Here is a 15,909-nt window from a genome sequence, read left to right on the forward strand (position 1 = left end):
TTTTGGAAAATATTACTTTAATGATGTTTATTGGTATTTTATTCTAAAAAAATGGTCTTTACAACACTTAATTCAATTGGATTTCGGAATCAAGGCCCTTGTAACACCCATATGCAGCCAAATGAGGGGGCTTTGTTGGGGGTGCATTCATATTTGTTGCCATGCTGAACCACTGTTCACAAGCCACTTGTGAGTAGACGGAGGGTGAAGTGGGCTTTAAACGTACCTTATCTCCTTGCGGGTACTTCTTCAGCCTCAGCAAAACCTGTGGGATCTGAAAGCAGAAAAGAGAAATGTTTTAATTATTTATTTAATTATTTATTTATTTATTAACCACAAGCCTCAGAGCAATCAGAATGCAGGGAACTGTCCCGCCAGGCGCAGACCTTGAGGAAGGTGAAGGCGGTCCATTTGAGCTCCTCAGTTCCCTCAGGGGACTCGATGAGTCCAGTGAAGCAGGCTTTCCAGACCTCCAGAACGAACAGTGGAGCAGGAATTCGCTACAGTGCAAGAAAGATAAAAGCACACTACAGTTCAAAATTTACTTCATGTAATAATTTTTTTTTGCAACAACTTGCATAATGTGGATTTAAATATATGAAAAGAATTATTACTAAGATAGTAACTTTACAAGAGAAGGCAAAAACATTCCTTATTTCTTTACACCATTGTTTTTCCAAGTAATTTTGAAGCATTTCTATTGGTCCATTCTTTGTGGAATTCTGACAGAAAATGTTTGGGAAGTTATTAAATAATAAACACCACGTACTACACAATAATTAAGAATTCACGACAATTTCTGTCAACTTATCTGCCTTGAGATTTCATCTCCACTTCTGAAATATGAGGTATTGTAGATACTAATTTTATTATAACTTAAAGGGCCCATATCATGGATAACTAAACTTTTCACACTCTACTGAAATAAAAGAGTTTGGTATGCATTGTTAAAGTTTTAAAACATGTTGTTCACTGCCCAGTCCATACAGTCCTGAAATAAAGCTGCAAAAACAGGTTTTAAATTCTATAATTCTATAATTCTATTTACGCCAGAGAGTTTCAGCCCAAACTGCTTTTTGAAGGACGGCAGCCAAACAGAACAGACATAGTTTACATATATCTGCATGTCTTAAAGGCACAGAAACACAGCATGTTACCATAAAATGAGAGAAACGTAGGATACGGGCCCTTTAATTCTAGATATTAATTTCATTATCAGTGATACATGGCTTAAATTCAGAATCATCTACAGCTCTGTTTATTGTTGAGGACATATCTAATTTTTTTGAACATCTCCTTAGTTTTCTACTAATTATTCGAAACCTGTGAAGCTGTTTAGGACTACATTTCCCAGTACAATAAACAGCTTTTACATTATTACAACACTGATTCCAAACTTTAGCAACACAGATATGAATGCTGGGAGCTGTAGTCCAGTCCCACCTGCATCCTTTTGATCATCATGAGCTGCTCCACCAACGGCTGCGTCTCTCCTGTCAGGTTCATGGTCCCCTCCAGCATGATGAAGGCATGAACCGAAGGAAAGGAGGTCTGGACCGGAGGGTCACACTGGACGCACACCATCTGAGGGATGCTGACCGCAAACAAAAGAGGAGAAAAACAGAGGAATATATCAAGTAACATATATTTGCTGCCGGGTCTGATACAATCATATCAGCAGCACACTTACTACCATGCCAGGGTCGCTGCTGTGCCGCGTAGGGCTGCATGACTTGGACATGTTCAGTAAAGCTGTTGGATATTACACGAGATGAGAAGCGATAAATTGCAATTAAAATAGCCTCTGAGTGGACGTGCAGGCACTCTGAACGGCTTTTTCATGAAAGGCTACAAAACTAATAAATATACTATTGTATTGTCTGTATCCGCCTATAAATTGTAAAAAAATATGTATTTAATTTCTTATAAAACATCCTTATGGTGATGCAGGTTTGCTGCAGCCATTACTGCTAATGCAACTCTGGAAGCGTTTGATCTCATAAATCTTGTGCAAAGTCTTCCCAGAAGAGTGGAGGCTGTTACAGCTGGAAAGGGTCCATTTTAATGCCCATAGCTCTGAACTGAGATGTCCAACAAGCTCACACAGATATGATGGTCAGGTGTCCACATACTTTTGGACATACCGTGTATATTTTCAGGGAGCTTTTGCCAGTGTTATGTAAACCTCACAGCAGCAGCTACGAAAGAACAGTATCTGAGCGCAGTATGGCTGGGTAAACAGTACACCTACAGCTACACCTACACCACTTAGACAACTGGACCCCACAAAGGTCTTCTTACGAAAAAAGAAAGGTAAAACATTCCACTTGGCTGAACAGCCTCACTGACTTTTTCCCTTCTTGGCACAGGCCGACACTCCCACACCAGATGAACTAAATGGAAACGGTGTTTCATTTTTAGGGTCTGACACTTTTGGAGAACTGAAAGTTCTAGAAAAATGATAACGTTTGTCACCAGTGACACTTCCAGAAAACTGACGTACGAAGGTCATTTCTGGTTAACGTAGGACGTAAAAGCTCAACGCAAGACGCCTGAACATTCACCTCTTCACCAGCGAAACACACTCCTCTAGCTTGCTCCTCAGCGTCTGATTGGTTAAGCTGCTGAGATTTTCAGCGAGTCTGATCAAAGCTTGCTCCACATTGGTCCACGAGGCTGCAGAGACATGTAGGACATGCTGTGTTTAGGCTTCGTACAAGAATTTGTTTCGTCACATTCATGATTCATCACACACTTACACACACATATTCCAGAGCTGACTGTTCTTTCAGTTTCAGTCTAGTTAATAAATGAATATTCAACTCACATAAGCATATTTATGCAAATAAACATTATATATATATATATATATATATATATATACATATATATATATATATATTATGCGTATATATAAACATACAAACATATAAAATATATATATAGTAGTAATAGTATATATATATATATATATAGCCATAACATTATGACCTCCTTGTTTCTATGCTCGTTGTCCATTTTATCAGCTCCACTTACTATATAGGTGCACTTTGTAGTTCTACAGTTACAGACTGTAGTCCATCTGTTTCTCTGATACTTTGTTAGCCCCCTTTTACCCTGTTTTTCAGTGGTCAGGACCCCCATGGACCCTCACAGAGCAGGTACTGTTTGGGTGGTGGATCATTCTCAGCACTGCAGTAACACTGATGTGGTGGTGGAGTGTTAGTGTGTGTTGCGCTGGTCAGAGTGGATCAGACACAGCAGTGCTGCTGGAGTTTTTAAACACCTCAGTGTCACTGCTGGACTGAGAATAGTCCACCAACCAAAAATATGCAGCCAACAGCGTCCTGTGGGCAGCGTCCTGTGACCACTGATGAAGGACTAGAGAATGACCAACACAAACTGTGCAGCAGCAGATGAGCTATCGTCTCTGACTTTACATCTACAAGGTAGGAGTGTCTAATAGAGTGGACAGTGAGTGGACACAGTGTTGAAAAACTCCAGCAGCACTGCTGTGTCTGATCCACTCAGACCAGTACAACACACACTAACACACCACCACCACGTCAGTGTTACTGCAGTGCTGAGAATGATCCACCACCCAAATAGTACCTGCTCTGTGAGGGTCCATGGGGGTCCTGACCACTGAAGAACAGGGTAAAAGGGGGCTAACAAAGCATCAGAGAAACAGATGGACTACAGTCTGTAACTGTAGAACTACAAAGTGCACCTATATAGTAAGTGGAGCTGATAAAATGGACAACGAGCGTAGAAACAAGGAGGAGGTCATAATGTTACGCCTGATCGGTGTGTGTTCATAATCCTAAACATCATGTGTAAAAAAGAGCTTAGTTTTTTTCCTTAAATACACTAAACAGTTACATAACCCGTCATCATGCTTCATTCTGTTATACTTCCCAAGTGCACGCTGTTCACATGATTCACACTCACCCTGTTCCTCGAGGCGTGCGATGTGCACCAGGGCTCTATTCTTGGTCCGCTGCAGAAGGATCTCCAGGCGCTCCTGACAGGCTCTGAGGCTGACCTCTCCTGTGGGCAGTGCTCCAGGCTCTCTCAGCTTCTCGCAGTACCAGGCGCAGCCCTGCAGGAGCCACACCAGGATGCCAAGCAGGGCGCGGCAGAGGCCGATGCACTCCTCTGCTTTACCGAGACAGCTAAGGACAAGCAGCGGAGAAGAGAGACGAGTGACTAGAGGAGAACACAGATACAGTCTTATAGCCGAGACTGTTCTAGATACGCAGCTGTTGAGCAGTGTTGGTTGAACATGGCCTGCACTGCAGGCAGCACTGAAGCCCCCTGTGTCTCTGCTTTGGAACTGCAGCCTCACTTTCAGCTCTATAGAGTTTGACAGCAAATGGCGGTGATAAAAAAAAATTTTTAACAGGAGAAACAATCTGTACTTATTGTAACATTTTGCTTCTTATAGTCCAGTAACTGTACTCCGATGGTGTTGCAGGCTGTTGTTAAGCATGCACAGCTGTAAATCATTACCGATAAGCAGCTCGTTCACACAGCCATGTCAGAGACTTATATCACGATTACCCAGGTTAAAGCTCAAAATGCTTCCTATGTCCTGTGTAGATCATAAAAGAATGGCTTCTACATCCAAATACTGCATTTTATGTTGAACAGAAATCCATTTATATTCAGCCACTGGCTGCATGACTCCCTATCTAACATTTAGAGCACTATTTGTGTGGAGAACCTCCTGACCTATGCAGTGCCCTATGTAGGGAGTAGGGAGCCATTTGAGATTCAGCAACAGTGAGGGTTTCTAAAAATGTTAGGCACGACCTCCTGTGCCCTCTACACAATAAAATGCCAAGTACAATAGCTAGAGTGAATTAAGAGTGACTGGGACAGAAGGTCAAATGGGACAGTCTAGCTAGACTAGCTTTATTTTCTTGTCTGACAAGTAAAAATAAAAACATAGCCCCAGCTGTGAAACTACATAATCAAAATTGCATGTCCTCATTGGTGTGACATCACACAGGTAGAGCGGGGCAAGCACGAAACAGGAAGCTGACCCTGCACGGTATAAGGTGAGGAAAATGAAATAAACTTTAGCTGTTTTTTTTTTCCATCATAAGGTCATAAAATTGCCATAGCTAATTTACTGCACAAACCTTTGATGGAAACATGAATACGATGTAGTACTACAATAAAATCAGTCACATTTTTTTTTAATATCTTGTTTTTATCTTGTCCCATTCACTCAAACATGGTTTGGGTGAATGGGACAGCATGGTTTTGGGTGCTTGGGACAGAGCTAAAAGGCTATGCTAATAAAAAAAAACATATCAACCTGGCAACAGAGAACCACTGTGTGCTCTGTATGTTCTACATTAGTTGTTCCCAACTTCTTCGTACGTGTGGACCCCTTATCAGCCACAGAAATGTTAAAGGACTAGCTGGATTTTGCTAAGAGCAGCTGGCAAAGACCACCAAGTTTACCCTAATACACTAACCAACCCAGACCTAACACTAAGTTTAGCCTTGGCCTCTAAACCCATCCCTGATAAATCCTGATCAATCTTTTTTACTTCAATTTAAGGTTTTTGATTCTTTTCATTTTTGTTTTATCTCAATTAAACATGTTCAATTAAATCTGGGAGTTGAGAATTAAGGGCGGACAAATTTTTAAACTTTCAATAACAAAGTTTAACAGAAATGAACGTGGGGTCTTAATTGATCAAGATGAACATGAAAAGGAAATGTGCATGTGAAATTATATCAAAGTATGAATTGGACTGCGCGATGAATATGCTTACACTAGCCTAAATCAATGAGATGAGCTGCTCCAATCACCCAAACGTTACCAAAAAAAAAAAAAAGGTTTTGGGTCAGTTTACACAAAAAGGTATGCCATGAATACGATACAACCTCCTTTCCTGCTCTAATGGATAAATAACAATGTTAGCAATACAGAAACGTATCATGTGTCAGGCTATTTATTTTTTTTATGGCAAGAAAGCTTGGACAATTCAAAACTGTCCCAATCACCCTAAATTTTCACCCTACTTAACCTCTCGACCACTATGTAGCATCGTATCCGGAGCTGAGAGTGCAGGTCTGACAGCCCACGTCTGTCAGTGTGGTACTGTGGCCCTGCAGTTAGACCCTTGTCGATGTGGAAGCAAATTGGCAGCTTTGAGTTGAAACTTAACCTTTGTGAAATACACAGATCAGGCATAACATTATGACCACCTCTTTGTTTCTACGCTCATTGTCCTTTTTATCAGCTCCACTTACTGTATAGGTGCACTTTGTAGTCAGCGTTACTACAGTACTGAGAATGACCCACCACCCAAATAGTACCTGCTCTGTGAGGGTCCATGGGGGTCCTGACCACTGAAGAACAGGGTAAAAGGGGGCTAACAAAGTATCAGAGAAACAGATGGACTACAGTCTGTAACTGTAGAACTACAAAGTGCACCTATATAGTAAGTGGAGCTGATAAAATGGACAATGAGAGTAGAAACAAGGAGGTGGTCATAGTGTTATGCCTGATCGGTGTAAAGGATAAAGTAAACGAAAACCATGCTACCCCATGATTTGCACTATGCTAACTGGTGGAGTATAAAAGCCTCAGCAAACTTCTTGCGGAGACGATGTTCGCCTGGCTTCAGCGAACAATATGACGTAATTGCGGAGAAAACAAACAATCGCAGTCGTTGCGCAGAGGCTTCGCTTGCCGTGTCGCGCGCATGGCAGCTGGGCGAACTCTGTGGACAAAGACGCTACGCGACAAAGCCTCCGATTGGTCGGTAAAAAATCGGCGTCCCAGAATACAGAAATATTCCAAATGAGATCTCCTTTTGATCTCAGGCACTTCTTTTAGGCACAGTTTAGTCCAGTTTGAAATAAGAGTGAGACTTAAGCCATTTTCTCCTGTTTCTGAAATTCGGCTCCTGAGAAATAAAACGATTTTCTCACTTTGATCAAAATGTTGTCAGACATGTGGCTTAACTCTGTGTCTGACTCATCTCAGCCCAGTCTCAGCTGAATAATATCTCCATAAGAACAGTTCAAGATCTCATCGTTTTCTTATACAGCTCTATTCTATATTACAGAGCTCTTTCAGCACTCCATCAGTGCAGAAGGAGAACTCACGCCTTTCCCCTTCATCACCAGAACTTCTCACAGTGAGATGCTGATGTTAATCTCCTCTTTTCTCCTAAGGGGGTTTAGGAGAAACAATTCAGACATCAGTGATCCTTCATCAGTATAATATAGATCTGCTTTAAGTCTCTGAGACAATTTTAGGAAAGAATTTCTTTCCTCTGGGGTGCCATTAAACAAAGATAGACAACTTTGATGAGCTTCAGCTTTGGCAGACACACTAGCTAATAGTTAATATTTCACTGTGAAACGTGCATTTGTTAAATAAACAGTGAATATCTCCAAAATGTAAGACATTAAGTCTATTATTCAGGAGTACTAACTGGTACTAAGCGAACATATAAAACACATAGGTTATTTTATATTTAGGTTCACAAGAGGACGAGGCTGAGGTTGGCTTTCTATTCACCAGCTTCTCGTTTGAATTTCCCCATTCCACCTTAAATGGTGATGGTATTCTGAACTTGCACGTCGTTATAGTTAGAACTGTGAAAGAATCGTGTTCCAGCAGTCATGAAACTTATCAGAAAACGCCATAGCGTCACGTGGAGCATCCGCGACAGACAACACGAAACCACAGAAAGTATGCGAGCTTGTAAGCTCGTGAAGGCACTTTCGGCTTCTAACAACTCTCGAGAATTTAGTTTCGTAAGAAGTACACTGAGGCCTTAAGCTTCTGTCACTTGTTGGACACATTAGCCTCGTAGGGCCAGTACAAAACTATGGAAGCAAACATCAGCCATCAAACATGTCTTGGCTAACTGACTACATTTAGGGTGAAGGGGGAAATTGGAATGTTCTAATATCTATTAAAAAGTGCTACAATTACCATTAATCATTGTATTATTGTATAACATTACACCTTTGTATTCACCATAGCCCTGTGTGTCGTACCTGAGAGAGTGGGAGAACATGTCCATGATCTCCAAGAGGGATTTGACGCAGAGCTCTCGGGAGAAATCATCAAACTGGAGACAAACAAACACATTCTGTTATATCTCTTTCCAGCAAATGATCTTGTAGACCAGAGGTCACTAATAGGCTGACCGCGGCCCGGGTCCAGACCCAGACGCGGTCCTATCCGGACCTGGACCTATAACCTTTAAACACTTTAATATTTCATTTTCTAGCCAAGCTGAAAAAAGTAACTCTTATTACATTCAAAGGGTTATTATTACCTAACTCTGTGGACCACAATGCAAAATGGATGAGTTATTCTTCAATTTCTTTAAAAAAATATGTTGACTTCCCCTTTAATGTACTGCATTATGCCAGCAGAGAAAAAGAATAAACTAAGAAGTTTGATAAAACAGTTCAATATATGTAATAGGAAATTATTACATTCATATTTATGCTAATTAGTGGCGCATGAAGCTGCAATCATTTAACTGGGCTGTATGATCTGTACATAATATCATATTATAAGATGACACAGCTCTATACTGCAGTTAAAACTGCTGCAGGACAGTTACTTCTGCAGAATGGAAATGATTTTTTGGATGATTACCAACCTTGCTGACTGCCGTGAGAACACTGGAGCAAGACACCATCTACAGGACAAACAGAGACAGAGGAAAATGGATAACAGTCATTCACAGATTCTCTTCAGGTCAGCTTGAACAGGCCAAAAACAGCTGTGAGCTGATTTAGCTTGAAATCAAATGGTCATTCACAAATATAATGAAATCTAAAATTTATTATAACAAATTAAGTACTTTCTAAGCTCCTAAAGCTAGATTACTGAATCTAAGTAAACTCATAAATATGATAGGAGTTAGACAAAAGACAAACTGTCACCCAGGCCATGTGCACTAATGCACCCCTATACCATCGTGAATACTGGCTTTTGAACTGTGCACTGATAACAAGCTCAGTGTTCTTGAGCCTAGAGGATGCAGTGTCCATGATTTCCAAAAAGAATTTCAAATTTTAACAGGACACTTTTTCACTTCGCCTCAGTTCATTTTAAATGAGCTCTGGCCCAGAGAAGGTGGAAGTGTTTCTGGATTCTGCTTATATGTGTTTTTTCTTTGCATTTTAAAGTTTTAACTTGCATTTGTGGATACAGTGAACTGTTTTCACAGACAGTTGTTTTCAGATATGTTTCACTACAGAATCACGTCTGTTTTTAATGAAGTGCCGCCTGAGGGCCCAAAGATCACGGCCTGCAAATACTGTTTTTTTGGCCTTGGTCCCTTGCATACAGAGATTTCTCCTGATTCTCTGAATCTTTTAATGTTATTTGTACTGTAGATGATAAAAAGCAAACGTTCTTTGCTATTTTATGTTGAAAAACGTTATTCTGGAATTGTTGCACTATTTGATGGTGCAGTCTTTCACAGAGTGTTGAACCCCTCCTTATCTTTACTTCTGAAAGTCTCAGCCTTTCTGAGACCTTTTGCCAATTAACCACCAGGTGTACCAGCCTTTTGTTTCCCCGTCCCAACTTTTTTGGAACGTGTTGTTGGCATCAAATTCAAAAGGGGCAAATATTTAAAAACAATAAAATTTCTCGGTTTCAACATTTGATATGTTTTCTTTGTAGTATTTTCCTTTAAAAACATGGTTTACATGATTTGCATATCATTGCATTATATTTTTATTTACATTTTGCACAGCGTACCAATTTTTTTGGAAATGGGGTTGTATTATAAATAAGAAATTATAACTCCCTTGAAGAAAGTATCTATATTGTCGCATAAATTTAAAATGTTACTCTCACAGCTTTGATTTCTAACACTAGGGCTGGCCTGAATTATTTTACAGACCTCAGACGCTCGTTAGTGTTTCTACAGGAATGCTCGAAGCTGTTCAAAAAACAATAACACTTATGTTATTAATAATAATATTTGCCTTGTCATAATTAATTGTACTGAAGTATAGTGGGGTCTAAAGTGTTCACAGAAGCTCCTGAATAATAGATAAGTAGATGGATACCAACATAATGAACGAATACTGGAGTATTATTCAGACCAGCCCCAACTAACACATCAAAATTTCACTTTGAGATCAGTGATGTGCTTTTTTTTAACATTTCTGCATAACTGAATGGTTGACATGTAAACAAAGACAGAGTAAGAACTGTTTATAGTGGTGGTGATGGGAACCAGACGTCTGAAGCCCGTTAAAGCTCCCTCACAAAGTTATACACAAGTTATACCCTGCAAAAAATGAGAGAATTGTGCCCAACTTGATGATTAAATGATATAGTAACCCATTGCATGGCTTTTCTTAAGTTGACTCAACTTGAGGACACCAGAGTTCACACAACTCAAACTTCTTAGCTGAGTAAAAAAAACTCTCCCAGCTACAGTTTCTAGGTCTGCATCTCAGTTAGATAAACAAAACCGCATTTCCTCACTAGCTGGCGCTCCTTTAATCACCCAGTCCCATCTGGCATATTTTCCTCTTGGGCTTCCGGATGTGGACGGCTATGGCATTGCTCGGATGCAAACTCACAACCTCCTGATGGTGGGATGATTTATTAGACAGTTGCACCACATGAGACGATGCCATGCTTTAAAGCTGAAACAACAAATATTTTCTCTGGTGTATTAAACATTTGTAGTGATGAAAAAGATTGAATACAACATTCCTCGATTAACAATCACTACTGGCTGACTAGAAAGCTTGGAGCCCTCCTATAAAGGTAATATAGGGGAGCAGACTATGAACTGTATGTATTGGAATCTCTGACGGGGGTGAACTTCTGAACTCACAGAAAGGAGCTGTACCAGATGACAGTTTAAGTTATAGCTGGGGTAAACGTTTTAACGTATATGGAGGGTTGTGTGAGATGCCCTATGGAGAGTTGCGCAAGAGGGCCCTGTAAGGAGGGAACAGTCTGATAAGTGTCAGATCAGAGTGGGTTTTTTAAAAAAAAAGACATTATACGCCTTTGGTTTTAAGGGTTACCAAAAAAGGTGTAAGGTTTGGATAAGATAGGGACTAAAATGGTATGGAATTGTGTAAAAAGGGGTGGGGTGATTAAGATTAAGTGACCCTTATTAGTCCCACAACGGGGAAATTTCACCTCCGCATTTAATCCATTTGTGCAGTGAAACACCACATACACACTAGTGAACACACACTAGGGGCAGTGAGCACACTTACCCGGAGTGGTGGGCAGCCCTATCCATGGCACCCGGGGAGCAGTTGGGGGTTAGGCGCCTTACTCAAGGGCACTTCATTCACGTACTGTCGTATCAAACCGGCGACCTTCCAGTCACAGGGCTGGTTCCCTAACCTCCAGCCCATGACTGCCCAATGGGCTGTCCCAATGTGTAATGGGGTGATTACCCTAATCACTCCAGAGGGGAATAAAAAGGCGTGTTTTCAGGGAACCATCTTGCCATTTGATGTTCAATAAAACAAAAGTCTTTTCCTTCCTTCCACAAGAACTCAGCAGCTGAAGTCTTTTTCATTCCTTTTTATCCTTTTTCATTTTTGTTGATATTCTTTGATTCTTTTAATTCTTTTTGAAGATGTTAGATTACAGATTAGAGTAACAGTATAGATAATATTAGAGTTACTTATAAATGTCCAGACCCTGGGCAAAAAGAGAAGCTCTTGGCTGGTAGAGTAGACACAAAATCTGAGCTGCTTCATGTGTTCCTGAGTGGTGCAGTGGACTAAGCCAGCACCCCAACAGGAGGTTGTGAGTTTGAGCCCCAGCAATGCCACAGCCATCCGTAAGTACATACGCAAGAGGAAAAATGTCCAGCAGCATTGTGTGATGGAAAGAGTCCTGGCTAGTGGGGAAGTTGAGCATAAAAAAACAGGATTATTTTATTTACTTAACTGAGATGCAGAGCTAGAAAATTAAGAGAACTTTTGACTCAACTAAGAGGTTTGTGTGAACTCTTGTGTCCTCAAGTTGTTTCAACTGAAGAAAAGCCATGTAATCAGTTACTATATCATTTTGAGTTGAGCTGACCTCTCACGTTTAACAGTGTACTGAAAATACACTGAGACATTGTTGTACAATAGTTTTAGCCTAAAACTTTTTTATCCAATCACGGCAGAGAGGTATATTTATGCAGAGTGTTGTGAGGCTTACGCTATTTTACACCATCATCAACATTACATATAAAAACTCATGTGTAGGTTCACTTGTGCTTTTAAATATGGTATATAAAATGGTTAAACATCTGCTGTATACATGGTGACCCCTGGTTCCTTTCACCACCACTGTAAAGGAGTCTGTGAGTTTCTCTATAAACCATTTCACATCAAGGCACGACTTTGTTTACATCTCAATGATAAAACTATGCAGAAATTTTGAAAGATCAGTGGACTTCCCCTTTTACATACTGCACTATGTTTGATCATACATTTCAATATATGTAATAGGAAATAATTACATTTATATCCGTGCTAAGTGGAGAAGAGATCAGAACATCCAAACTATTTAAAGATCACTTATGATTGGTCAGGATGCTCACAGCACACAATAAACAGTGGAAGCAATTGGTTAGAGGCTCATTTACATATTGCACACCAATGACTGCACCAGCAGCTGTAAACTGCTTAGAGAAGGATCCAGAAAACTGGACCAGGTACGCAGTGTTGGGCCATGTGAGGCTGTACTTCTTCTTAAAAGACTGACCTGAGAACTGATGGCATACTTCAAGTAGGAGAGAATTAGGGGGTTTGGTGAAGGTCCAATCATCGCCTGCTCCAGCAAAGCTTCTACAAGATGACAGAAAAACAGCAGCTACACGACATTGTTTGAAAAAAGCATCTGATGATTTAGAGATGCAGTTTCAGCATCACTTTAAAGAGCCCATATCACAAAAAAATCTAATTTACCTTACAAAGTACCACTCACTGCACAGACCATACAGTGCATACATGGAAACTAAGCTGCAAAAACTACCAGCTTTGAGCTCCCTGGTTTTGTGATGTCACAAATCCTAATACACTGATTATTTATTTACGTATTCAGCCTACACTAGTTTAGCTCCGCCTATTCAGGAATAAGAGATAAGCAGTGTTTCAACATGGACAGATTTTTGAATGAGGCACAATACAGGACAGCCAATCAGAACCAAGCTCATTTACATACACCGATCTGTCATAACATTAAAGCCACCTCCTTGTATCTACCCTCACTGTCCACTTTTTTGGGTGGTGGATCATTCTCAGCACTGCAGTAACACTGACATGGTGGTGGTGTGTTGGTGTGTGTTGTGCTGGTACGAGTGGATCAGACACAGCAGTGCTGCTGGAGTTTTTAAACACTGTGTCCACTCACTGTCCACTCTATTAGACACTCCTACCTTGTCAGTCCACCTTGTAGATGTAAAGTCAGAGACGATAGCTCATCTGCTGCTGCACACTTTGTGTTGGTCATCCTCTAGTCCTTCATCAGTGGTCACAGGACGCTGCCCACAGGACGCTGTTGGCTGGATATTTTTGGTTCTCAGTCCAACAGCGACACTGAGGTGTTTTAAAACTCCAGCAGCACTGCTGTGTCTGATCCACTCGCACCAGTGCAACAAGGAGGTGGTTTTAATGTTCTGTCTGATCAGTGTATATCAGTCTTAAAGGTACTGCAACCAAAAGGGCCCTATAAGCATTAAAGGCGAACTCCTCTACAGAACACAGTGAAGTAGCCCGAATCGCACCTGCCAGATTGAGGTAGTCCCATGTTGCACCTTTGGGGCAGTTTTTCTTAATGTTGATGGCCCACTGATAGTCGCTCCAGCGCTCCTTCCATGCCTGCAGGATGGCCTGTTTCAGGTTTACCACCTTCATCTTTCAGAACTGGAAAAAGAGACTCATACGAGTAAGGACAAACTGAAAGAGACCTTCTCTTCTCCAACCACACATTTTTATTTCTGCATAATTTAGCCATGGAGATGTAAACCAAGTCATTCAGAGTGGTTTAATGTGAAATGCTTCATTGTAGGGACTCAGATGTCTTTACAGTGGTGGTGATAGGAACCAGGGATCACCATGACTACAACACAAATATAGCCATATTTCGCCTTACAATGCTCTTACAACTATATAAACTGAACCTGATAATTCAAACCTTGTGAATTTTTAGTGTGGCACCCTACATTAAGTGTTCAGGCTGCAAGTCTGAAAAAATGGATGTGCTTGTTGGTGGAAAAAAAAGGCCTGTGGTCACTTGCATGAAACATCTTAAGTTAATTTTGGCCTTACGTTTTCCTATTTATCTTAAGTAAGCTGCCTAAAATCTCTTCAGGTAAATGTTTAACTGGGAAGTAAAAAAAATATCCATAACTGTAAATTGTTTTAGGCCCTAAGTTTAAGTTTGAGCACTTCTGAGTTACATTGATATTTACAGCTTTAAATTTATCCCTTAAGTATTTAACTTAAGAGAAATACCTTTGTTATTAAACACTGTGTTATGCAAGCGTCATCGGAAGTTTAATTTATGGAGAATAACAGCATTTAAATCCAAAAAAACACAATTAGATGTTTTCCCCATATCATTCAGCCCTAGATTTCTTTGAGGAAGCTTTTAGACGTGGACGTCTGGCTCCTATCATAAAACAGTGTCTCAGACACCAGGCAGTGAATTCATAACCATTTTCTGTAGTAACTTTCTGTGAGGGAGCTTTTTAGAGGTGGACGTCTGGTTCCTATCACCACCACTGTGAACAATTCTGACTCTGTAAGTTTCTCTAGAGCAGAGCATTTCACACCAAACCACTCTGAATGACTTTGTTTACATCTTAACCATTTTATTAGGCAGAAAAGTCTGAAATAAATCAGTTTCTCCTCTTTTAAAGGACGACAAAGGTTTGGCTCCTGTGTTCATGCAGCAGTTTATACACCTACATGTTGGTAGCGACGGAACATTTCATAGTTAACACTAAATATCCCACGATTATTAATGAAAATAATAAAATAATATCATTAAAAATATCAAATACAGCGTAAATAGGCACGAGGCTGAAACTGTCTTCCTATTCGCCAGCTTCTTGTTCGAATTGTCCGTTCCACCTTAAATAGTGCCGTACTTACACTGTGGCGCCTCAGGCTCCGTAATGTAACTGCTGCACCATTTAAGGTGGAACGGCTATTTGCATAAGAAGCTAATTTCAGCATCGCTTTCTACAAAAACAAACACACACACAGCGCACAGATAACGCTCCACAGTAACAGAACGGACTTCTATCAACGCCGTACTTATGAATATAATCCAATAATACGCTTTTACCTGAGAATATTCTTTATTTTGGGATAAAAACGATGAATCTTGATTTCTATTCAGACCGATATCACACAACCAGAGCCATGTTGGAAACAACAACGCGCCCTGTGATTGGTCGAGCGTGCTGAGTGTGCTTACACACTATTGGTTAGCTGATGTCGGCTTCGTCTAATCGACGTGGGTGTTTGGTATTCAAACCCCACCTGACCGTTAAAGAGCCAGTCTGACCGTTTTCAGAAGCAGAGAGCTTGAGAAACGCACTGACCGGCCATTTCATTAAAACCACCTCGTTGTCTATTTTATCAGCTCCCCTGACCATACAGGAGCACTTTGTAGTTCAGCAGTTAGACTGTAGTCCATCTGTTTCTCTGCATACTTTGTTACCCTGTTCTTCAGTGGTCAGGACCCCCATGGACCCTCACAGAGCAGGTACTATTTGGGTGGCGGATCATTCTCAGCGCTGCAGTAACACTGATGTGGTGGTGGTGTGTTAGTGTGTGTTGCGCTGGTCTGAGTGGATCAGACACAGCAGTGCTGCTGGACTGAGAATAGTCCACCAACCAAAATATCCAGCC

General features: G+C 40.7%; 1 protein-coding gene across 1 annotated transcript in view; it reads right to left on the reverse strand.

Annotated features, from left to right (window-relative positions):
• The window catches only part of med24 (mediator complex subunit 24), a 52,023-nt gene extending 36,571 nt beyond the window's left edge, over positions 1 to 15,452 (reverse strand). Inside the window, 10 exon segments of the mRNA XM_036573189.1 lie at positions 227 to 274; positions 387 to 500; positions 1,444 to 1,594; positions 2,565 to 2,676; positions 3,952 to 4,175; positions 8,038 to 8,111; positions 8,655 to 8,693; positions 12,752 to 12,834; positions 13,773 to 13,911; positions 15,341 to 15,452. Coding sequence (XP_036429082.1) covers positions 227 to 274; positions 387 to 500; positions 1,444 to 1,594; positions 2,565 to 2,676; positions 3,952 to 4,175; positions 8,038 to 8,111; positions 8,655 to 8,693; positions 12,752 to 12,834; positions 13,773 to 13,902 — 975 coding nt within the window. The 5' untranslated portion in view covers positions 13,903 to 13,911; positions 15,341 to 15,452.
• Positions 15,453 to 15,909: the final 457 nt, after the last annotated feature.

This window comes from Colossoma macropomum, unplaced genomic scaffold, assembly GCF_904425465.1.
Source record: "Colossoma macropomum unplaced genomic scaffold, Colossoma_macropomum, whole genome shotgun sequence".
Classification (NCBI taxonomy): Eukaryota; Metazoa; Chordata; class Actinopteri; order Characiformes; family Serrasalmidae; genus Colossoma; species Colossoma macropomum.